We start from the raw sequence: 26,494 nt of genomic DNA, 5'->3' as shown, positions 1-26,494 counted from the left end.
AGTAAGTTTACCCAAAGAAAGAAGCTGCAGAAAATGCTATCGATAGAATTATTTTCCAGTGTAACCCCTTTGTTTCTTTTGCAGTTAATTATACATTGATTGTTTTTCTGTGCACTAACCATTGGGGCTCGATTCTCCCAAAAGATTTCCAAGTTAATTTGCGGCGCGTTGACAAATGTTTTAAATGAAATTATGTTCACAAGATTATGAACGAAAACCCAAATCAGAATATAATCCACCCAAACTCATAGTTGACCTTGCTTTCTCTACACCTTATGATCAAATTTCCTTACCATTGGTTGACCTGGATGGCTGAGACCAGGTTCTGTTTTCAGAGCCTTTGTTTTCTTCATCAGTACTACAATCAAAATCTTCCTCAGTTACTGACGTTTCCTGGCAAGTGGCAACAGCAGTCCTAAAAGGAATTCCCACAGAAATAATGTTTTCATCAACAGTCTTCAGTTTTGATGCCCTGATGGAAGCATTTTATTGAGTCTCATTATTGTTCTGCCCCAGCATAATCACAGCATCCAACATTCAATGATGTATTGGAACCATTTTGAGCCAACATTTTCAGTGAAAATATTGCACCACATTGCATTTCTTTTTCAGTTTTTAGCACCCTTAACCGGCTCAAATAAAGCAGAAGGTCATAATGAAAGCCATGCCTGTAATGTTAATTCAAAGGCAAAATGTGTAGTAACTTAATAACTTTGGAAACTGATGTCACAATTCAACTTCAGGCTGGATTTTACCAGCCCTCTGAAGATGGGCTTGGAGGAGAAAGGCCTCAGAAAATAACAGTGGAGTCAAAGAAGAGTTCAATGTTTTCCTGCTGCTAAAGGAGTTTACCTGTAAAATCTGGTGATCTGCCAATCGGTTCCTCAAAGGCGTTGGGGGTCCTCCTTTATGGTTGCTCTATGGCCCATAGTGCCCATCCCCCTCCACTGGCCCTCCCCATACCACTGATGGCAATGGCTGAATCCATGGCTATGGCAGCCTGCCAATGGCAGGGTCTGCCTGCCTGTCTGGCCCAGGCTAGGTTAAAAAGAAAATGTCCTAGTCTGCAAGACTGCCTCAGCATAGAAGCATTCTATTTGCAATTAAAGACAATTGGAGACAGTTTTGTTCAGGCATATGTTGTTCAGGAAAGACTTTACAATTAAGTACAAAAACATTAGATGCTGTGTAACTGTGTAGAAACTGCACTGAAAGTGCTGTTACTCTATTTCCTGAACAAAACGAATGCAATTGCAACAGAACTCAAGTCCTCAACAAATACCTGCTCTGACTCTTAAATTCCACTTGCTCATCCACGCACTTTAATTTTTCCTGCAGATTTCGAATCTTGGCCTTTTTTTCATTTAGCACTAAGATGAAACGTGAATAGAGGTCTTGCTCCAAATCTTCTTTAGCCTTTATATACTTTTCCAGTCTAAAGTGAATGTATAACAAGAAGTGTGTAAGAACTTGAATAATTATGTGCTTCAACAATCTTTTTTGCAAATGATAGAGTATCCTTCAGAAAACCTGCAACATAATGACTCTAAAATGATTGATCTTTCTATTGTCATTATTGTGCTTCAAGGCTCTCCAGTGCAGTCAGTCAGAGTGCTATAAATATGAAATTTAAAAGAATGTTATGTTTTTTAGTTATGTCCTTTCAATTTAGCGTAAAATGGAGGAATGACATGTGACCAGTTCTGAATTCTGACCGACGACAAACTTGGGTGGCTTGGTTGCTAAAAATTAAAGGGAGCCCAGGTTGATTTACTGGTAAGGAGGTGCAAGATCGGTGGCTCAGTGGTTAGCACTGCTGCCTCACGGCGCCGAGGCCCCAGGTTTGATCACGGCCCGTGTGGAGTTTGCACATTCTCCCCGTGTCTGCGTGGGTCTCGCTCCCACAACCGAAAAAGATGTGCAGGGTAGATGAATTGGCCACACTAAACTGCCCTTTAATTGGAAAAAAAGAATTGGATACTCTACATTTTTTTTTAAAGTGTAAGATGTTCACAACAGCAAGATCATCTGTGATGATTCTAGGTAGACAGTTAGGGCCAGATTTTCCCAAAGGAGGCACGTAACTCAAGTCAGGAAATTTCCCAACTTGGCAGACCCACCTCAGTGGAAAGTGCCCGTCACACTGAATTTTAGCTTGGGGGTGAGGGCAGGTGAAGTTGGGCCTGCCAACCCCAGGAGCAGATTCTAGGAGACCAAGAGAGTGGAAAATTGCTGAGGTGGACTGGATAGAAGGGCTGCCTTGCTTCTCTGGGGCTTCTTGTAAACAGTTAGTCTCTCTAGCCCTCACCTCTCACACCTCCACCCACTCCCCATGTCCCCCTCAATGACCCCCATTCCAATTCAATGCGATCTCATACATGATGACAAGGGATGCACGAGGAATTCTGGGGAATGAACTGTTAAAGCATTCTTGGGCAATCATTTTTAAAAATAAATTTAGTGTACCCAATTCATTTTTTTTCCAATTAAGGGGCAATTTAACAAGTTCAATCCACCTACCTTGCACATCTTTGGGTCATGGGGGCGAAACCCACGCTCAACACGGGGAGAATGTACAAACTCCACACGGACAGTGACCCAGAGCCGGGATCGAACCTGAGACCTCGCCGCCGTGAGGCAGCAGGGCTAACCCACTGCGCCACCGTGATGCCCCATTCTTGGGCAATCATAGACTATCCATAGGAGAGTATTTGGTTCTGTAAAGGTGTATAGATCAAAGTATCGGACACTCACTCAGCGGCAATACCAACATCCACTCATAGCTCACCCAGACACACAAGTCACAGGTTCCTGATACAACAGCACTGGTCCACTTTTGCCACATCCAAACATGATTGTGGATGAATGACAGGAGGAGAGAATATCAATGGCCCAGCCCACCGTAATGATTTGAGATAACGCTTATTGATCACTGAGACAATCAGACACCTCTAATTATTCTGTAACATTCTTCTTAAGAAACTTTAATGATTGGAATAAAAAGCATGATGGCTAGCTTTTAACTGGCAATTTGTTAATGTTGGAATATTTGTGTGTCTGAAACTGCACTTAGCTCATAGAATGGTGAAGTTACGTAAATGCATGCAGGCACATGTCAACTCACATAGGTCATTACAGGAACATAGAAACTACAACATATTCTACACTTTTTTGAAAGATCGAATAGTTAAACTAACAGAGCTAATAGTATGTGCATCAACATACTGAAGTCGGTTTGTGTTAATGCCTGCTTTATTATGAAATGCTATTTTCAAAGCTATACACTGTTGAAATCCTTTGGGGGGTGGGATATGGTCCCGTTTTTTTTTTAAATAAATATTTTATTGAAAATTTTTGGTCAACCAACACAGTACATTGTGCATCCTTTACACAATATTATAACAACACAAATAACAATGACCTATTTTATAAACAAAAAATGAATAAATAATAAATAACAAAAATGAAAACTAACCCTAATTGGCAACTGCCTTATCACAAGTAACACTCTCCAAAAATATAATTTAACAGTCCAATATATAATTATCTGTCGCAACGACCTATACATATTATACAGTATATATTAACAACCCTGAGAGTCCTTCTGGTTCCTCCTCCCCCCCCCCCCCCCGATCCTGGGTTGCTGCTGCTGCCTTCTTTTTTCCATTCCATCTATCTTTCTGCGAGGTATTCGACGAACGGTTGCCACCGCCTGGTGAACCCTTGAGCCGACCCCCTTAGAACGAACTTAATCCGCTCTAGCTTTATAAACCCTGCCATGTCATTTATCCAGGTCTCCACCCCCGGGGACTTGGCTTCTTTCCACATTAACAATATCCTGCGCTGGGCTACTAGGACGCAAAGGCCAAAACATCGGCCTCTCTCGCCTCCTGCACTCCCGGCTCTTGTGCAACCCCAAATATAGCCAACCCCCAGCTTGGTTCGACCCGGACCCCCACTACTTTTGAAAGCACCTTTGTCACCCCCATCCAAAACCCCTGTAGTGCCGGGCATGACCAAAACATATGGGTATGATTCGCTGGGCTTCTCGAGCACCTCGCACACCTATCCTCCACCCCAAAAAATTTACTGAGCCGTGCTCCAGTCATATGCGCCCTGTATAATACCTTAAACTGAATCAGGCTTAGCCTGGCACACGAGGACGACGAGTTTACCCTGCTTAGGGCATCTGCCCACAGCCCCTCCTCGATCTCCTCCCCCAGCTCTTCTTCCCATTTCCCTTTTAGTTCATCTACCATAGTCTCCCCTTCGTCCCTCATTTCCCTATATATATCTGACACCTTACCATCCCCCACCCATGTCTTTGAGATCACTCTGTCCTGCACCTCTTGTGTCAGGAGCTGCGGGAATTCCCTCACCTGTTGCCTCGCAAAAGCCCTCAGTTGCATATACCTGAATGCATTCCCTTGGGGCAACCCATATTTCTCGGTCAGCGCTCCCAGACTCGCGAACTTCCCATCCACAAACAGATCTTTCAGTTGCGTTATTCCTGCTCTTTGCCACATTCCATATCCCCCATCCATTCCCCCCGGGGCAAACCTATGGTTGTTTCTTATCGGGGACCCCCCCAAGGCTCCAGTCGTTCCCCTATGCCGTCTCCACTGTCCCCAAATCTTCAGTGTAGCCACCACCAACGGGCTTGTGGTGTAGTTCCTCGGTGAGAACGGCAATGGGGCTGTCACCATAGCCTGTAGGCTAGTCCCCCTACAGGACGCCCTCTCTAATCTCTTCCATGCCGCTCCCTCCTCCTCTCCCATCCACTTACTCACCATTGAAATATTAGCGGCCCAATAATACTCACTTAGGCTCGGTAGTGCCAGCCCCCCCCTATCCCTGCTACGCTGTAAGAATCCCTTCCTCACTCTCGGGGTCTTCCCGGCCCACACAAAACCCATGATGCTCTTTTCAATCCTTTTAAAAAAAGCCTTCGTGATCACCACCGGGAGGCACTGAAACACAAAGAGGAATCTCGGGAGGACCACCATCTTAACCGCCTGCACCCTCCCTGCCAGTGACAGGGATACCATATCCCATCTCTTGAAATCCTCCTCCATTTGTTCCACCAACCGCGTTGAATTTAACCTATGCAATGTGCCCCAATTCTTGGCAATCTGGCTCCCCAGGTAACGAAAGTCCCTTGTTACCTTCCTCAACGGTAGGTCCTCTATTTCTCTACTCTGCTCCCCTGGATGCACCACAAACAAGTCACTTTTCCCCATGTTCAATTTATCCCCTGAAAAATCCCCAAACTCCCCAAGTATCCGCATTATTTCTGGCATCCCCTCCGCCGGGTCTGCCACGTATAGTAGCAAATCGTCCGCATACAAAGATACCCGGTGTTCTTCTCCTCCTCTAAGTACTCCCCTCCACTTCTTGGAACCCCTCAACGCTATCGCCAGGGGCTCAATCGTCAGTGCAAACAATAATGGGGACAGAGGGCATCCCTGCCTTGTCCCTCTATGGAGCCGAAAATATGCAGATCCCCGTCCATTCGTGACCACGCTCGCCATCGGGGCCCTATACAACAGCTGCACCCATCTAACATGCCCCTCTCCAAAACCAAATCTCCTCAACACCTCCCACAAATAATCCCACTCCACTCTATCAAATGCTTTCTCGGCATCCATCGCCACTACTATCTCCGTTTCCCCCTCTGGTGGGGCCATCATCATTACCCCTAACAGCCTCCGTATATTCGTGTTCAGCTGTCTCCCCTTCATAAACCCAGTTTGGTCCTCGTGGACCACCCCCGGGACACATTCCTCTATTCTCATTGCCATTACCTTGGCCAGGATCTTGGCATCTACATTTAGGAGGGAAATAGGTCTATAGGACCCGCATTGTAGCGGGTCCTTTTCCTTCTTTAAGAGAAGCGATATCGTTGCTTCATACATAGTCGGGGGCAGTTGTCCCCTTTCCTTTGCCTCATTAAAAGTCCTCGTCAATACCGGGGTGAGCAAGTCCACATATTTTCTATAGAATTCGACTGGGAATCCATCCGGTCCCGGGGCCTTTCCCGCCTGCATGCTCCTAATTCCTTTCACCACTTCTTCTACCTCGATCTGTGCTCCCAGTCCCACCCTTTCCTGCTCTTCCACCGTGGGAAATTCTAGCCGATCCAAGAAGCCCATCATTCTCTCCCTCCCATCCGGGGGTTGAGCTTCATATAATTTTTTATAAAATGTCTTGAACACTCCATTCACTCTCTCCTCTCCCCGCTCCATCTCTCCTTCCTCATCCCTCACTCCCCCTATTTCCCTCGCTGCTCCCCTTTTCCTCAATTGGTGTGCCAGCAACCTGCTCGCCTTCTCCCCATATTCGTACTGTACACCCTGTGCCTTCCTCCTTTGTGCCTCTGCAGTGCCCGTAGTCAGCAAGTCAAATTCTACATGTAGCCTTTGCCTTTCCCTGTACAGTCCCTCCTCCGGTGCTTCCGCATATTGTCTGTCCACCCTCAAAAGTTCTTGCAGCAACCGCTCCCGTTCCTTACTCTCCTGCTTCCCTTTATGTGCCCTTATTGATATCAGCTCCCCTCTAACCACCGCCTTCAGCGCCTCCCAGACCACTCCCACCTGGACCTCCCCATTATCATTGAGTTCCAAGTACTTTTCAATGCACCCCCTCACCCTTAGACACACCCCCTCAACTGCCATTAGTCCCATGTCCATTCTCCAGGGTGGGCGCCCTCCTGTTTCCTCCCCTATCTCCAAGTCTACCCAGTGTGGAGCGTGATCCGAAATGGCTATAGCCGTATACTCCGTTCCCCTCACCTTCGGGATCAATGCCCTTCCCAGCACAAAAAAGTCTCTTCGCGAGTAGACTTTATGGACATAGGAGAAAAACGAGAACTCCTTACTCCTAGGTCTGCTAAATCTCCACGGGTCTACACCTCCCATCTGCTCCATAAAATCTTTAAGTACCTTGGCTGCTGCCGGCCTCCTTCCAGTCCTGGACTTCGACCTATCCAGCCCTGGTTCCAACACCGTATTAAAATCTCCCCCCATTATCAGCTTTCCCATCTCTAGGTCCGGAATGCGTCCTAGCATCCGCCTCATAAAATTGGCATCATCCCAGTTCGGGGCATATACGTTTACCAAAACCACCGTCTCCCCCTGTAGTTTGCCACTCACCATCACGTATCTGCCCCCGTTATCCGCCACTATAGTCTTTGCCTCGAACATTACCCGCTTCCCCACTAATATAGCCACCCCCCTGTTTTTCGCATCTAGCCCCGAATGGAACACCTGCCCCACCCATCCTTTGCGTAGCCTAACCTGGTCTATCAGTTTCAGGTGCGTTTCCTGTAACATAACCACATCTGCCTTAAGTTTCTTAAGGTGTGCGAGTACCCGTGCCCTCTTTATCGGCCCGTTCAGCCCTCTCACGTTCCACGTGATCAGCCGGGTTGGGGGGCTTCCTACCCCCCCCCCTTGTCGATTAGCCATCCCCTTTTTCCAGCTCCTCACCCGGTTCCCACGCAGCTGTATCTCCCCCAGGCGGTGCCCCCCCCGCCCATCCCCTCCCATACCAGCTCCCCCCTCTCCCCAGCAGCAGCAACCCAGTAATTCCCCCCTCCCACCCCCCCCCGCTAGATCCCCCGCTAGCGTAATTACTCCCCCCATGTTGCTCCCAGAAGTCAGCAAACTCTGGCCGACCTCGGCTTCCCCCCGTGACCTCGGCTCGCACCGTGCGACGCCCCCTCCTTCCTGCTTCTCTATTTCCGCCATGATTATCATAGCGCGGGAACCAAGCCCGCGCTTCTCCCTTGGCCCCGCCCCCAATGGCCAACGCCCCATCTCCTCCACCTCCCCTCCTCCCCCCATCACCTCCTGTGGAAGAGAGAAAAGTTACCACATCGCAGGATTAGTACATAAAACTCCTCTTTCCCCCCTTTTTAACCCCCCTCTTTGCCCCCCACATTCGCCCCACCACTTTGTTCAAACGTTCTTTTTAATAACCCGCTCATTCCAGTTTTTCTTCCACAATAAAAGTCCACACTTCATCCGCCGTCTCAAAGTAGTGGTGCCTCCCTCGATATGTGACCCACAGTCTTGCCGGTTGCAGCATTCCAAATTTTATCTTCTTTTTATGAAGCACCGCCTTGGCCCGATTAAAGCTCGCCCTCCTTCTCGCCACCTCCGCACTCCAGTCTTGATAAACGCGGATCACCGCGTTCTCCCATTTACTGCTCCGAGTTTTCTTTGCCCATCTAAGGACCATTTCTCTATCCTTAAAATGGAGGAATCTCACCACTATGGCTCTGGGAATTTCTCCTGCTCTCGGTCCTCGCGCCATCACTCGGTATGCTCCCTCCACCTCCAACGGACCCGCCGGGGCCTCCGCTCCCATTAACGAGTGCAGCATCGTGCTCACATATGCCCCAACGTCCGCTCCCTCCGCACCTTCAGGAAGACCAAGAATCCTCAGGTTGTTCCTCCTTGCATTGTTCTCCAGTGCCTCCAACCTTTCCACACATCGTTTCTGATGTGCCTCATGCGTCTCCGTCTTCACCACCAGGCCCTGTATGTCGTCCTCATTCTCGGCTGCCTTTGCCTTCACGACCCGAAGCTCCCGCTCCTGGGTCTTTTGTTCCTCCTTTAGCCCTTCGATCGCCTGTAGTATCGGGGCGAACAGCTCTTTCTTCATTTCATTTTTGAGCTCTTCCACACAGCATTTCAAGAACTCTTGTTGTTCAGGGCCCCATGTTAAACTGCCACCTTCCGACGCCATCTTGGTTTTTGCTTGCCTTCCTTGCCGCTGTTCTAAAGGATCCACTGCAATCCGGCCACTTTCTCCTCCTTTTTCCATCCGTATCCAGGGGGGATTCCCTTCTGGTTTACCGCACAGTGTTTTTAGCCGTCAAAATTGCCGTTGGGGCTCCTATCAAGAGCCCAAAAGTCCGTTTCACCGGGAGCTGCCGAAACGTGCGACTCAGCTGGTCATCGCCGCACCCGGAAGTCTATGGTCCCGTTTTTGAGGGGGGGGGAAGCAGAAAATCCTATTGGAGCCCAAAAACGTGATTTATGCCAGCAGGAATTCCCAAACGATTGTCCCCGCCCCCTGCCGATGACAGTAAGATTTCAGAAAAGAGAAAATAAAGTAATCAGCTTTTCAAAAGAAACAAAATAATGCGATTGCAATTAAAGTTCCTTGAGTAATTCTGTGGAGAGCCAACTCACCAACAGATACTAAAAGTTTAGCTTGAGTCTTTGATTTCACTATAATAACTAGGACTACAGAGATTATATGAACAATTTGAAGACTTGACAATGATTGATGAAAACATTACATCAGATTATTCCTTTCTTAAAAAAGTTATTTGATGCATTTGTTTCAAATATATATTTTTTAATTGATTTATTTCTGAAAGTAGGATTAATAGCATCCTGTAATGTACACACCAATATACAATTCATTATGCTCACAACAAAGCTAGATGTAGTAAACTTACAGCCTGGGTAGTGTGGCCTAACTTTGACCCAAAGTCTATAACCCACATGTGTTTACTTTTAAATGAATGAAAAGACATTATTAAAACATTCCCACACTAAATCGGTCATTAGGAACTAGATTAAGCCAAAGCTGGTGGAATTACCAGTATAAAATATGATTGTTATTAAAAGAAGAATTGTTGATAATTCAAGGACCAGTAAAAAAAATGGTTATTACGACCAAGGTCTTCCTGATCAGTTGAATGATTCTGAGATTCCAGCTGCATCTTCTAATTATCCTGAATCATATTGCACCAAATGTGACTTCAGATACTCAAGGTCACCCTTTTTGTTTAACTTTAGACATTAAAAATATTACAGCTAAAATAGACATGATTTTGTCGTCCTTCAAAAAATGGCTGATATTCAAACAGTATGCAGATTTTATACCTTTATTAAAGGCAAATATAAAAGTACAACTCTGAACTACCAATATCATACTGATCTGTGATTGGTGCAACCAACAATATACTCCTGAGGTAGCCATTCAAAAGCTGCTTTTTGAAAGTTTACAGTTACAGCTAATCATTTTTGTGTGCCACATGTAAAAGTGTACAATTCAATTATTTTCAGTAAGTAACTTGCTTACCATGGACATTTATGCATTAATCAAATAAGTATCAATTTGCAGTATTTCATATATACTTTAACCCAATTAACTTCTGGTGCTCAAAATAAATCTCATTGCATAATTCTGACATTTTCTACATGAGTCCTTCAGACACATCTTCTTTTACTTGTCCTAATTCCACTCCCTTTGACCTTGCACCAACTAATCTCACCTATTTTTCACCCCATCATAGACCTTCTCTTTTGTCCTCTTCCCACTTTCTACACTCCCGCCCTTTTACTTACTTAAAACCAGGTTAAAGTCCAACAGGTTTGTTTCGATGTCACTAGCTTTCAGAGCGCTGCTCCTTCCTCAGGTGACTTCACCTGAGGAAGGAGCATCGCTCCGAAAGCTAGTGACATCGAAACAAACCTGTTGGACTTTAACCTGGTGTTGTAAGACTTCTTACTGTGCTCACCCCAGTCCAACGCCGGCATCGCCACATCATTACTTAAAACCGATTACCTTCTAACTTTTCCCAGTTCTGATGAAAGGTCATTAACCTGAAACATCACTCTGTTTCTCTATCCACAGATGCTGCCTGACCTGCTGAGTATTCCCACCATTTTCTGGGTTTTCTTTCCAGATTTCCAATATCTACAGTAATTTTCTTCGTCTAATTGGACCAAATTCTGTTCTGTGGTTTATTGAAGGAAAAGCGTCTAGTTTTTTGATCTCTTTGGTATCACATTCATAAAGAACAAAACTTTGAACAATATAGAAACAATTTTTCTACATTGCAGCCAAATTTGTAAGTCTGCTACAATTCTTTTCATGATCTAGAAGAGTTAGTACCGAGGTCTGTTTTTCATGAAATGGATGATGTTGAGTATGTTCTGCAGAAATCGCAGAAAATTCTCATTTCATTGAGTAGGACTCTTCTCACAACCATGTGAAAGGCAGTGACATCATTGTTAATACAATGGACGGCACAGTAGCACAGTGATTAGCACTGTTGCTTCACTGCGCCAGGGTCCCAGGTGTGATTCCCGGCTTGGGTCACTGTCTGTGCAGAGTCTGAACATTTTCCCCGTGTCTGCATGGGTTTCCTCCGGGTGCTCTGGTTTCCTCCCACAAGTCCCGAAATACGTGCAGTTAGGTAATTTGGACATTCTGAATTCTCCCTCCGTGTACCTGAACTGGCGCCGGAATGCGGTGACTAGGGGCTTTTCATGGTAACTTCATTGCAGTGTTAATGTAAGCCTACTTGTGACAATAAAGATTATTATTATTAGACAATAACAACAAGGCCCTGGTGCAATTTAAAGATAATTAATTCAACTGAGCAGAGGAGATTTATTTTTAAAAATTTAGCCTGAAGAATTTTATTTAAAACATAAAATGTGTAATTTTATCACATTACTGAAGATATTATAAAAGCAAAATATTGTAGATGCTGGGAATCTAAAATAACACCAGAAATATCTGGAAATACTCAGTAGGTAAGACAGCAACGGTAAAGAAAAAGAAATTGATGCTGTTTGTCCAACTCAGTGTTTCCAACATTTTCTGTTTTTATTGCTAAAGTTATTGTAGATTTTGTGCAGTTTGAAAACTGTAGTGTAATTCCAGCTTCAGAACCAGTGTATTGAATGTCACAGTTGGTAGTTTCACTAAGTTTTACATACATCACAAAATCATAATTGAAAAAGCTCAGAATCGTTCTTTAAAAGTTTATTCTTGACTTGAAAATATATCATATATAAGCATTAATTTCAGAGACCTTTAGGCTACAACTTACTCTTTCAAGCTGTAATTACGATCACACGACAGTCGCTTATTCTCTTGTTGCAGGTGCTCATTTTTGTCTCGCAGTTCTGCGTTGCAGTGTAACACATAGTTGATGAGTTCCTTAATGACCTCTGCTGAGTCCAAGACTTTTCGCAATTCAACAGAGCCAAGCTTAAACTGAACAGAAACACAGGGAAAATGGTCAACCAAGTCCAAAATGGAAACCTAAAGCACGGATTTTCTAAACTTTAAAATTGGCCCAGAAATTGCTGAAGCAGTGGGTGAATTGGAATTTTTACCTCTCCCATCATGCCACAAATGTTGGAAGTACAAGTTAATAATGGTGCAGCAAGTACCACATTGCCACTGGGTGTTCATGAACATTGTGCTCAACAGTTTATCTCCTTAAACTGTAACATTTAAGGATAAAGAAAGAAACAGAGTGAACAATAGAGAAGGAAATAGGGCAACTAGAGAGTCAAATTAGAAACAAAGAGAAGGAAAGAAGATTGGACTCAGTGAGAGAGAGAAAGAAAGAAGAGGCAGGAAGCAAAGTAATATAAATTGCAAAAAGAACTGAGATTTAATAAACTTCTGGGAACTAGGAACATATTACCTGTGGAAAAGAGATACCATGATTTCATCTGTTCCCTTTATGGGATGAGATTCACATTGGAACTATAAAACATGTATGTCATTGACAGCACCTTTCTGGTATGAATCTTCAGTCCAGAATGTCTGTGATGAAATAATACATTCTTCTTTTTTTTTATATAACAGTGTAAAACCAGCAATTTCTTGTCACTCACAGGGAAACTGATGGAGAGTTCCTATTTCACAAAGCTAACAGAACAACAGTGTAAATTGATCAGTACTTTGTGGCAAGTCACAACTCGTATCCTCTCCATTGCTCGTCACAAATTGCTGGATTATTTACACACTAATAACAGCAAGAACTGTGAACTCAAGCTATTTTTCCAACAATTGCTGGGCCATTTATTTCCCCATCCACAAAATTTATCAGTTTCAGAATATACAAGAGAGCATCTGTAAGCTGGGTCATATTGTCAATTCAAAATGAAAACAAAATATACAGATTGTTTTACTGAAGAATTTGTTTTGTAGTAGCTTTTAAGTATTTGATTAAATCTTCTGACAGCAGATAACTTGTCAATATTTCACTCAACATAAAATCTGTTCTAATGCCAAGACAGTCAGAAAGAGCTAACTAAAATACTAAATGCTGCAAAAAAAAGGGAAATGGTCATATTAGTTCAACCTGACTTGAGCTATTGAGTCGTAGATGGAGCTCTCACATTTAATTGCGACTCTCAGATAATGAGATGTGGAACTATCCAAAAATAACCTCTGACTTGACACTTGATATTTGCAGTCAGTCAGAAGCACATTCCAAAACACTCTTAAGGGAGCTTCAGGTTCGACATGCAACATATTATGTATGGCTCAACGGGAAGTAACATGTAAGAGACTGCAGTACAAAGAGGTTTTCCCCAAGCTCCGTAGAAGCTCTTTTAATGGTTACATTACTTGTACTAGTCACAAATTTCAAATAAATTACAAATTATTTCTTGATAGATTTCATGCAGCTACATTATCAATGTTAATGCTTCAGAGTAAAAGTCACCACATCAACCATTTACCGCAACCTGTCAATTAATTTCACCAATCATAACTACTATGATATGAATATTCACCAACATTAAGTCACCCAGGAGATTTACATGTGCAAAATGGATATTTTATTTATATATACTATATGCATGTGACAAGATACATAAATATAGATCAAGTTTGGTTATGTGGGGCGTAATTCTAAGTTTCTACAGTACCCTTTGTTATATTACTTGAAGTAATATATGTTACTCATTTGTTTCTGCCGAGTTGAACTTAGCTTTGATGATAAATACACAAAGTCGTCCAATGATAACAAATTATTTATTGAGTAACTAATCAATTTACTTGGCTAGTTATTTTCTTCAATACTTTTACTAGAAGTCAAATTAAACAAGATAGATTTAGATTAACTATGATTATTATACTCTGCACTTTGAGCTACGTCTGTTCTCTAGCTACAACACATCCGAAGAAGAGCAGGAAACAGACTGAGCCTGTTTATTTCCTCCTGTCAGTGTTGACCTCTAGTGATCATCTGACTACACATTAACCCTTCATATATTTACATATACAGAGATCACTACATCCCCCTTCTTTTGTGTTACATATTTTCTATATGCTGGAAAGAAAATTGTACATAAAGAAACAATGCAGTTTGTTGTGCATGTTACAAAGTCAAAGAATCAATCAGTTCAATGTTCACAAATTCAAACGATTCGGTTTACTTCGTCTTCTGTTCGATCTTCTCGGTTGACTTGGAGTAGTTGAGATTTCAATGTCCTTCTGATCATGTCAGCTGGTTTTGTAACATTCAAGTATTGTTGGTTCAGAGATTGATGTAAATTCAACGTTGGAAATACAGGTTGAGGAACATGTATTTTTAAGAGTTTGCGCCTACTTCGTCAAATTAGTGCACCTCTGCAGTCTTGATAATATACGAACGTGGTGCTGCTTGTCTGATAACTGTGGAAATTTGAGACCATCCTCTTTCTGGATGTCGAAGTCTAACAATATCATCTGTTGCTAGTGGTTTCAGTGGTATCCCATGTATATGAAAGTAAAGCCAAGTGAACATCGGATTGCGAATCACTAGCCTTGCTTATTAGTTGCTCTACAATGTGCACACCTTTCTCTACTCTGCCGTTTGACTGAGGAAAGTGTGGACTCGAGGTGATGTGGTTGAAATTATATTGTTTGGAGAAGTCTGTCCACTCCCAGCTGGCAAAGCAGGGACCAATATCTGACATAACGGTTTGCGGAATTCCATGTCTCACAAATGTCTTGCTTAAGTAGTACCGCACCAATTCTATTGAGATCTTTGTAGGTTTGGTTGGATCAAAAAAAGTCAGAATCGAAGCTGTCATCAATTGATGCTTGAGGTCCACCCATTCTTCTTGGTGGTGAGGAGTCCACTCAAACTCTGTATTTTTTCTAATCAAGTTTCGTAGAGCTAACGTCCTTGTCAATAAGTTTGAAATTAATTTCCCAGGGAAATGAATGAATCCCAGAAATCGAAGCACAGCTTTTTTATCTTTCGGCTGCTGCATGTTCTGTATCGCAGAAACTTTGTCATTATCTGGCCTGACACCTTGAGCTGAAATCGTATCACCCAAAGAATTGAAAGATGAACAGGCAAATTAGCACTTAGACTGGTTGAGTTTCAGTCCATATTGGTGTAATCTGTGAAATACTTTACTTAATCTTGCTATGTGGTCTTCTTCCATCGTGGACCAAATGATAATGTATTTCACCTAATGCATGAGCTGTCTGTCCTGTCTGAATAATGATGTGATTAAAGCCTAATATTCACTCGTTCTCACGGTCTCACAGTGAATTGACGGTATAACAGTCATCTACATAAACTCTGACACCTTCAATATTCTCCGTAATCTGCTCCATAATTCGGTGAAAAATTTCTGAGGCTGAGATGATCCCGAAAGGCATTCAATAAAAACAGTAACGTCCAAATGGAGTGTTGAACGTACAGAGCAATTTGTTTGAATCATCAGGCATCTGCCAGTTACCTTGTGAAGCGTTGAGTTTGGTAAAAATGGGAGCGTTTGCTATCTCACAAGTTATCCCCTCTTGCTTGGGGATAGGGGAGTGTTCCCTACGGATGTTCTTGTTTAGATCTTTGGGATCCATACAAATTCTGAGATCACCTGACCAACGAGCTGACCCAGTCAGTCGGTTGCGTGACTCTTAAGATGATTTCTTGAGACTATAATCGTTGTAATTCTGCTTACAGTCTTTCACGCAGGAGCTGGAACCCTCCTTGGCGGATGAATGGCGGGTTTTGCATCCTTCTTGTGCAAAATGTTATATTGGTATGGTAGTGTGCCCATGCCATGAAATACATCAGCGTATTCACTAAATAATTGCTGGATGTCTTTGTCTAGCCGTGATGTGTCTTTGGTATTCATGGAGATTCTTTTGGACAAGCCGCAAGTCCTTGCAGGCTTGAGCACCTAACAGCGAAGATTTCTGATCGTCCACGATTTCAAAACGTAGTACTTTCTTTACCTTCTTATTGACTACTTTCAAATGACAAGATCCTTTGGAAATAATCTGGTTGCCATTATAGTCTTTTAACTTGCATGCAGCAGGTATCATCTCATACTTCCCTTGGATTGATGCGAGATCTTTGCTTGTCATCAAGTTTGCCGATGCGCCAGTGTCAAGTTTGAAGAGTATCGCACAATCATATACTTTCACTGTCATATACTTTCACTGTCATGTTGGAGTCAATTTCTTTGTTGCGGAGCCTTGGTCTTTACTTGATGTTCTTCTACCGAATCTATGATTCCCTTTAAGAACGTGTTCTCCAAGGAACAATAATCCTCATCTTCAATAAAATCTTTCTTGGATTCTTGATTTTCCATTTTATTAATGCTGCGGACATTGATGTGCTGTTGCTTCTGTGTTGGAATTTGAAATATCGCTGTTGACTTGCATTGGGAAGCAAAGTGGTTTAGCTTGGAGCACTTTAAACATTTTTTCCTAGTGCAGGGCATTTCTCCTTTAAGTGGCCGTTACCACATTGGTAGCACGTCATGACGTTGTCTCTTTGACGCATGATGCACGTTCCCGTATGTGCAGACTTCTTCTCTTAAGCCCTGCATTTTTGTGCGAAGTGCGCATGTCCCAAGCTGGAGTGCATGCGAAAAATAGCTGCCGTCCTGAACGTGCTTCTTTGCTGCCGCAACACCATTTTAACATCTCAACCTCGTGGTGGACTTTCGCACCATTTTTCCGGTGATAAAACTCCAAATATTGATTTCTGCTTTGATCATGCAAAATACATTGTTCGGTCACGATTTTGAGCGTTATATCATTTAGTCTCAATAATGCTTCTCAAGCTTTCATCACAAAGTCCATAAATGATTTGATTCCTTATTAATGAATCATGCAAATCAGTGAAATTACATGTCTGTGCTAGCAGTTTTAAATTGGTGACAAAGCTTGTGATCGGTTCGTCGTTTTTTTTTTTGTAACCTCTTATGAAATCTGAAAAACTCCAGGATTTCATTAGTCTGCATCTTGCAGTGGTCATCAAACTCTGCGATAATCACTCCAAATGTGCTTTTATCTTCACCTTCTGAGAATATAAATGAATTATATATCTCAACAGCTTGCTGACCTGCCATTGACAGTAGCAGTGCTATTCTTCTGGCTTCAGAGGCAGCACTTAGATCATGCGCTTCTAAATAAAGTTGGAATTGTTGCTTAAAGAGTTTCCAGTTTAAATTTAAATTACCGGTAGTTTTCAGCTGCGGTGTAGCTTGAATGTGGTCCATCGAGTCGATTTGTTGTCGAGGATCCGATTGCTTCGAAGACTTCCAAAGGTGAATAGTCGGTACTGGAATTTTCTTTTTTCTTGCCTAATCTTTCTAGTAATCTTTCTTAAAGCTTTTTACCCTGGTACCATGTTATATTATGTTACTCATTTGTTTATGCGGAGTTGAACTGAACTTTGATGATGAATACACAAAGTCGTCCAGTGATAACAAATTATTTATTGAGTAACGAATCATTTAACTTGTGAGTTCAATTCTTCAATACTTTTACTAGTAGTCAAATTAAACAAGGTAGATTTAGATTCACTATTAATATTATACTCTACACTCTAAGCTTACTATACGTCTGTTCTCTAGCGACAACATATCCGAAGAAGAGCGGGAAACAGACTGCGCCTGTTTGTATACTCCTGTTAGCGTTGCCCTCTAGTAATCATCTGACTGTACTGACTACACATTAACATTTACATATGCAGAGATCACTACACCTGTTACCCTTATAAATCATTCTGTTAAAGGTGCCACCGAGACAAACAATGGCTGCCTTTTAATATTGAAACTAAATCGCATTATGATTTCGCATTTGGTTCTCCCAAGTTACTCAAGAAAACTCTGGTTCCCCACCTTATCCTGCACCATGAGCTGCCCAAACATAACTCCTGCCTTTGCTAACTTTTATTGTGTCCCAGTGACGGCATGTTGCCAATTAAAATACTTATTAAATTTAAAATCCCCAACTCTAGCTCCAAACATCAACCTTTTCTCCCTCTACAGATGCTGCCTGCTGACTGCTCCTGGCATTTTCAGATTCAGATTTCCAGCATCCACAGTATTTTGCTTATGTGTACAGTTCTTACCCTTGTGGTGAAATCGCTTCATAATCTTGACCCTCATCACTGTAACCTCCTCCAATCCTACAGTTCTGATACTACAGCTCTACGTACTTTCTACTCCTCCCCCTTCCCTTCTCTTCTCCCACCACTGGCAACTCTGCCTTCAACCATCTAGGCCCCATGTTCTGAACTTTGCTGCTCAACACCTCTGCATCTTCACCATCGTTTTAAGATCTGTCGAAATCATATCACTTTTCCAAAATCTTTTTGTTATTACAAAGGAAGAAAGAAACTGATTCAGAGGAAATCAAGGGGGTTAGATCACCTGTGTTTACTCTGTTCCTACAATAAATTTTAAAACAATTTTTCTAAAGAGTTGGTAACAATTGTATTTAACAAAGGAAACATTAACAATCTGTCTCCCAGGAATCAGTAAAAGATGTTGCATATTTCTTTCCAAATTGATGAGATTTGCACCTCTCTCTCCACTTCCATATCTCAGCATTTCTCTCACACCCAGATTCCCAGACCAGCAACAGCAAAACCTCGGGAAGATTAGGGACAACACTTCAGCACACATTTCCTTTCCATCATATTAAAGGCAGTTCAGTGGAAGCACTCCCACAGAATTTCATGGTACCAGCCGTACCAGCCCCCCCGAACAGGCGCCGGAATGTGGCGACTAGGGGCTTTTCACAGTAACTTCATTGAAGCCTACTGGTGACAATAAGCGACTTTCATCTTCATGGGGCCTTTGGGTCAAGCCCAGAGGCGGGAAGGTTGGCAAAATGGTTGGGAAAGCACGGGGGGTGCGTAATGCTTGCAGCTTCCCACCACAATGCCATTTTGTCAATGGCAGGAAAGGTGGTAGACAGCTTGCCTGCCTTAGCACAATTAAGACTTTTAAGTGGCCAATTAAGAGCCTCTTCTCACTTCTGCTAACAGTGCAGGGGTGGGGCCTCAGTTGCATGGGGAGGGTGTCAGGGTCTCCTGCAGGTGAGGTCTCCTTTATGGGGACTCTTTCGATCCATGAAGGGCCCCCACATCCTGGCACCGAGGGCACTCCCACAGAGAGCACTGACCTACCTCATTGAGGCCTGCCAGAGGCCCTGGCACCCCTGGACCCCACTTACTGCTTGTAAGACTGCACGCCCATCGCTGTGTCCTCTTCCTCCAGGTACAAACTAGCACAAGCCCCCTCTACCAGAGGCGCAACTGATCGGACGGCTCTCTGATTGGGCTGGTAGCTCGGTGAGGCAAGCCAGCATCCTTATTAGGATGACAGGTCTGGCATCAGCCAATCAACTGGCTGTCACCCATAATATATGGCTCCAGATCCTACTGCCCGATGAAGCTGGGTCGCCCATACTTTCGGCCTTGGCGACAGGACCCCTACAACCTCCGAAAAATTCCAACAATTCTTGTTGAAATCTACTCCAGTATTTCCATATGCAATATTAGCCGACTCTTCACAGCAACGCCAATGAAGTCCAACTCTGTTCAAGGTACAGTTTTTCTGCTGAGCCTTCCCTCTCTAATGAATGTAAATGAACACATGAGCCTGTTCGAAGAAAAGCAAGGAAGCTTTCCCTGTACCGTTGACAACTGCTGAAACAGATTGTTTGGTTATTTATCTTGTGTAGGGTCTTTCTGTGCTTAATTTGCTATATTTGTGGAAGAAATAGGGGATTTTATATATTTTTTCTTGCACTATGAATTTTCAGTAATGTACTTTGGGTGTTTGCAAAGCAAAGAGTTAACTGCTGGTATGTGAATAACTCTTTGCACTGATTAGGTTAGGCATTAGGGATAACATATCATATGAATGAATCTGGACGTTTATAGAAACAAAGTGTGGGATGTTAGAACAAGTCAGTGAGACTGAATGGAAATGAAAACAGTTTTACTGACTGCAGAATAGGTAGCCTTAACAGTAAGAGACAGGAAGATAGTTAAATGGCTATTCTGTCTGAATACCTCTGATTGTATTACTAAAGACCGCATTTTAAAGAAAACGTGAGCCTATAAGGTGTCTGCATGCTAACTTTGTTAATTTTCGTCCATGATGTAGCTATTGAGTATCAATGGGTCATTGATGTAACTGTGAATGGAGTATCAATAATATTGATTGTGTTATGAATGGTGCAAGTCAATTGCTTTTACAAAATATTTTTCAACTTTTGTCGAGTCAAAAACTCGAATAAAGGTTCATGTAATTTACAAGACCTTAAATTAGTCTACATTACAGGAGTGTTTACATGAATTTGCTGTAAAGCCCTACATAAAAGTAAATTTAAGCTAATTTTCTCCCTAATTTACTGGTAGTTTTCATATTATAAAATGATAAATCCAAACAATAATAATAATCGATTATTGTCACAAGCAGGCTTCAATTAAGTTACTGTGAAAAGCCCCTAGTCGCCACACTATGATGATTGGCAGGAGAACCTGAACATAAATTGCATTAGTTTAGTCACCATTTTTGTTTCCCCAACTCAAATGTTTAGGGGTCAAATAAAAAAATAACATATTTCACATTAACATAGCAAAGACTATTTTATACATACACATAGGTAGATTGGTTGATCAAGCTAACGATTTTAAAGAACTCAACAAACTTTTTTCATTAACATTTCTAGGAAAAACATAGCATTATAATTAGTAAAATGGGCTGTATCACCAGGAATCCCAATGGTGTTTTCTCCAGAATGTGCGCATGTCACCTTATATGTGTTGAAAAATCTATATATATATATATATATATATATATGTATTACATACAGCAAGTATTCAGTACTGGTGTTGCATTAGTACTTTTCATTACTCTAATAGGTTATTTCCTAGCAGTAACCTAAGGAGCAAATGAGGTTGAAAATAGGATTTTAAACTTAGTAAGAATAAAAGCTACTGAGGATCATACTGTAATGGCTGAAGCAAGAACTTTCTGCAGTTCTTTACACCAGATGTTTATATTTTAATTCAAGGACCTATACTTCAAAAACATAAACATCTTGAAAAGAGAGTACTAATTGGAAAAACTGGTGGCTTCCAAAATAACAGCAGCAAAGTCAGTCATTTATCAAGGCCTTAGAGTGTCTGATTCATTAAAACTCACTCCTCACATATATATATATATATATATATATAAATGTGGTAGAGCTGGAAACATCTGCGTGGGTGAGAGGGAGTCTTATCTATTTGATTTTATTTTGGCTGGAATTACTGTTAGTAGGAGAATGCAAAAATTGCATGGTGGTCTAGAAAAATCCAATTCTCAAAGTCAGAAAAAAACCAGCCCTCAAAATAAAATAGCAGCAGTCTGATTCAGCTAAAAAAAAAAGCAAAAGCAATATAGAATGGAAAGAATGATCGAGGAGCAGTGTGGAGGAAAGGGATGGCCTAGAGAAAAACAGCAACTGGGTGGGGTGGGTAGGACAGTGATGAAGCCCTGTAAAGAGAAATTCTTTCCAGTTATGGTAGTGGTAAGAACAGTAAAATCTTAAGAGCACTGTTGAAAATATTTCTCAAAAATCTCCTTGACATTTCCACTTTATTTGGCATTACGTTATAGCCACATCAAAAATGTTCTGTTGAGAAAACTAATGCGAACTTGCAGCACCAGCATTTGGCAGAGCATTCGTACTAAGAAGCACAGGGGACAGGATAAAAATGTAAATGGTCATTGCCTGACACTTATGTGGCATGAAGGTTACTTAATAAACACCCAGAAAATTAAGGTCCTCTTCCAAACAGTCCCCACAGCACAATTCGTCCCCCATCTATTCAGATCAACAGTGAGATTCTGGAAAATGTGGACCATTTTCTGTATCTTGGGAGTTCCCTCTCGATAAAGGCAACTCAGCCTTCAGCCAATGGTGGAAAAGAGTATTTGAGCACCAGGATCTCCAATAATAATGTTGTGGTTTACTGGGCAACAGTGGTCCCCATGCTTCAGTCATAGAAAACCTACAGCAGGCAACTCAAAACACTGGAGAAATACCATGAGTGCTGCTTTCGCCAGGTCCTCCAAATCCAGTGGCAAGAAAAGTAGTCCAACAGCAGCAATCTCTCTCTCAAGCCAATATATCCAGTACTGAGGCACTAATTATTTTGAAATAGCTCTGATGGGCGGACCTTGCTGTTTGTATGCATGTCATCAGACCCCTGATGCAACTGCTTGACTTGGTTGCAGCAGGGGACTCCCAGGAAGACACTAGTAATGCCTTAGGGATGACTTCAAAACATCCGTGACGAGATCAAACATACCCTCCAACTCATGGAAGCCCCTTAATTGTGGCTAATGAAAATGGGGAAGGTATATTTGGGAAGGCACCAAATACATTGAAAGACTTTGTTGGGTGTGCACAGAGGTGAAGTCAAGACATTGGAGTGAGCACACAAACCTTTAAACACTTGCCCAACCCTTCAAGCATTACCTGCTTCGCATATGGCAGATCACCCATTGGATTTATCAGCGATTTCAGAACCCACCGAACCAGAATGCAAGCAAATCATCTTCAACCTGAGGAGTTGCCGAAGAAGATGCATGTTCCTTGCAACTTATTGGCTCAATCTGAATGTTGTCCGGGTTATGCTGTTTGTGGGCATTTCTAATTTGTTATCCCTTTACAAGATGTTACATTTTTTTAAAAATGAAGGTTGTTGAATTAAAATGTTAATATCTGGTGGGATAAATGTGAGGAGTGATCCGATCGGACTAGCCATTTTCCTGGAGAAGAACTTTGATGTGCCCTATTTCGGCGTCAAGCTTGCCTGGTGAGCAAATGGCTCTGTCCCTTTTTATGAGATTGCCGATAAGTCTAATCTTGTAGCATTTGGAACTTCTGGAATTCCAAGGTGTATATTGACCAGTGAAGGCAGGTTTGAGACAGACAACAGTAGAGAACACATCAGCAGATTTATCAATTAGCACATTGAGGAAAGGGGGCTCGTTAAACTACTCCATTTCAAAGGTGAATTTGAGCCTGGGATAAATCATATTAAGGTGTGTAAGGGAATTCTTACATGCAGTTGCAGATTCAAATATAGCAAATATGTCATCTACGTTTCGGAACTAGGCAAGGGGTAAGTGGTTAAAGGCTATTCCATCAATAACACATTTCACTTTTAAACTGATGAAAATGTTATCGAGTGGAGAACCCATGGCAATATTGTGTATTTGGGCAGAAATCGTGCCACTAAAGCTGAATTCAACTGCTCAAACTGCTAAGATCAATCAAAACAGATTCAGCACACGGCAGTGCATCTAGATTGCCATGATCTAATGATGCAGCGTAAATGTCTATGGCTTCCTTGAGCAGCGCTTTAGTGATTTGGCTTGCAATCTCAAACAAACAGATAGACACACCACTGCTGTCAATATGCAGGTTGCATACAGGTGTTGCAGAAATGAAGGAGTACTCATTCAGAACTGGTTGCAACAATACACTCAACTATTTGGCCAATTCATGTTGTGCAAAACCAGTCATAGCTAAGATAGGGTGTAATGGGACATGACTTGTATGGGAATGTAGTGAACCATGAGGGAAAAGTCAATCACATACACCATAAGGCAGCTCATTAGTCTTACACAAGTCCAATGTTTTATTTTCAAGCAGGGCTGTACGGTCAGGCTTGACAACAGGTCGAATACATACATATTTGGATGCATCATTGAGAACGGTGTGCATTTTGTCAATATAATCAGGCTTGTTAAGGATGACTATTTCAGTCCCTTTGCCCAGCTTACAAAAATGCATGTCTGAGCTGGCCTCTGAACAGTCATACAAGTGCGGGTGAAAATCAGACAAGTCATTGTGTATCCCGCAGTAAGAATGCTAAAGATCAGCAAGGACTCAGCATAGAGACTCAGCAAAGACACATTTAAAGTAAAATAATGTAAGGATTAGCATTATAGAAAGAATGTTGTCAGGGACAGAAGGGCATTGCATATCATGCAATACATGTTCTTCAACTGGAACATAAATTTGAATGGAGTAATTAATGTATTACAAAGGTATTGTAATTGAATACAAGCACTTTAAATGTCTAAATGATGTCTAAGTATCTTCAAAGATTATTACCAGCACTATCATCACGAGAACACATTGATAAATTGAAAAATACAAGACTATCTAAACTGTAATAAAAGATATACTAGTGTTTTTTTCCTGTCATTTCCAATTTTACAACATTTGAATCAGTTACTGTATTTGCACATGCATTTATAATCTTATAAAATAAATACAAGGTTAAAAGAGAATAAAAACAACTTGATTTAAACGGTGCTTTGGTTGAACAGCAGAAGAGCAGGATTTGGGACAGTTGAGAAACTTTGTGGCCGGAGATAAAGGATTCCAAAAGTGAGATAATGGGCTAAATTCTCCACCTTGCGATGCTGCAAATGCAAACTGCGATTGGACAGAGAACCGGGCTTCCGGCCAAATAGAGGTCCGCACCCGATGCCAAATCGGGCACCATGTTCCAGTCCTTTGCTGGTGGCAATAGCGAGGTTCCCACCCCGCGTCGGCATGAAAAATTGGCATTTGATTAGCGCATTTGGCCCACTATGCTCTGGGCCTCTGCAATGCTCCGCCCCTCTCAGGCAGGCATCACTACAGGTATTTAGAAATGGGGACCGGGCACCATGACTGCTGAGGGGGAGAGAAAAGTTAAACAAAGTTTGAAAAAAGTTAAAAACTGGCTCAGGCTGCCATTGTTGCAGTATTTCTTTTAAACACACCTATTTGGTACACGTTACAGGCCCTTGGGTGCTCACTCTACTGACTGCTCGTGGTGTCCTGTAAATGTTCACAGAGCCTCTGGTCATTTGGGTGCACACCCAGTCCACCCCTCTGGAAACCTCATACCCCAGCTGACCCATCAACAAAATGGGAGTGGCCAAGCTCAATCAGTGGCCCACTAGTTGCTGCTACTCCTCAGTGCACTCATCAGAAGCACAGGCCCACTGCAGGGAAGCTGGGGACTAGCAGAACTCACGCCAAACAAAGGATACATGCACCATGGCCTTTGGCACCTTCCCTGGCACACTACAGCTCTTGTGGCAGAGACCTCAACAGTTAAACTATCAGGTAGCCCACACCAGTTGTCTCCAAACCCTGCCTGTCCACAGTGCCCCGGATCCCATCCATCCTGCCCCCAGACAGGTTGTCACAACCTGTGTCATGTCCAGGACCAACAACACATTGCAGCTACACTCCCAGCAGATGCATACTTCCCTGTCTCACAACCATCTGTAGTACCTGCACACACACAAGCCTCTAAGCGTGGAGGCGATTGGAGGCACACCTTGACCCTCTCCACCACACAACCAGGTGCTACCCTGCCAATGGGATAGCAGACAGCCCACCCAATGAGGACACCCACAGTGGACCCCACTTGGGACCTCACTACAAGGTGTTGACCTTGGGCAGGCAGTATCAGCAGGTTTTGTCCAGGAACCCTGGTGCTCCTCATTATTTGACAAAGTCAAATAACTCCTGCCTTCAGGATCACCTTCCACTGTCCACCCAGGTGATTTCTGCATGTGTGCTGGCCATTCCACCTCAAGGGTCCTTGTTGGGGGGGGGGGGGGGGGGGGGGGTAATGGCAATGGTGAGCAATGGTGTGATACTCACTGGGTCAGCTGTCCTCACACTTCTAGGCCCACTCCCTGCTGCCTCTGAGGGTGACCTCATGTGGAACGTTCAATTGCCCCGGTGACCATGTGTGCTGAGAAGTCGCATATCAGGTGGCTCTCCTCCCACTAACCTGCAAAATAGCCACTTTTGACTGTAAAATCGCCTAAAAACGCAACAATTCATCCTCCCGACCTTAGCCGGCGAAACCCGAACTTCGACGGAGCAAGAGGGCCTGACCAGCCACGCACGAAGCCCCCTCTCACCAGGGCGTGGCTGGATGCCATTTCTTTCGAAAGCGCTGAGGGAGCACAAGGGCGAGACGAAAACGGACATCCAGGCAGCGGTGAAGGGCGGGGTAGCCGACGCTCTGGCGCACATGCAGCTTGCCCTAGACAAAGCCGAGAAGAGATTGGAGGACCAGGAGGTGTCGATCACAGACCTGGAACGGGCCACTATGGACCAGAGTGACCGGATATTGCCCGAGAAAAAGAGGTGGCGAGGCTGGTCACGACACAGGACAGCCTAAAATGAAAGGTCGACGACCAAGAGAACTGGTCGCGACGGCAAATTTGTGAATCGTGGGCCTGCTGGAAGGGATGGAAGGTAGGGACTGCACAAACTATGTGGCCCAAATGCTGGGCAACCTGGTGGGAAGGGAGACTTTCCCCAACCCACGCAAAATAGACAGGGCACACCGGTTGCTCCGACCAATGGGGACCAGCCAAGGGCAGTTATA

At 43.1% G+C, this 26,494-nt stretch overlaps 1 protein-coding gene across 1 annotated transcript in view; it reads right to left on the bottom strand.

Annotated features, from left to right (window-relative positions):
- Positions 1-279: 279 nt before the first annotated feature.
- The window catches only part of xrcc4 (X-ray repair complementing defective repair in Chinese hamster cells 4), a 281,034-nt gene continuing 254,819 nt past the window's right edge, over positions 280-26,494 (bottom strand). Inside the window, exons 4-6 of the mRNA XM_072517630.1 lie at positions 11,864-12,030; positions 1,283-1,435; positions 280-415 (exon numbers count right to left, since the gene is read on the bottom strand). Of these exons, the coding sequence (XP_072373731.1) occupies positions 280-415; positions 1,283-1,435; positions 11,864-12,030 (456 nt within the window). The remainder of the gene's footprint in view (positions 416-1,282; positions 1,436-11,863; positions 12,031-26,494) is intronic.

The sequence above is a fragment of the Scyliorhinus torazame genome, chromosome 9, assembly GCF_047496885.1.
Source record: "Scyliorhinus torazame isolate Kashiwa2021f chromosome 9, sScyTor2.1, whole genome shotgun sequence".
NCBI classification, from domain to species: Eukaryota; Metazoa; Chordata; class Chondrichthyes; order Carcharhiniformes; family Scyliorhinidae; genus Scyliorhinus; species Scyliorhinus torazame.
The sequence above is the reverse complement of the archived record's forward strand: the minus strand, read 5'-3'. Positions and strand labels throughout refer to the sequence as shown.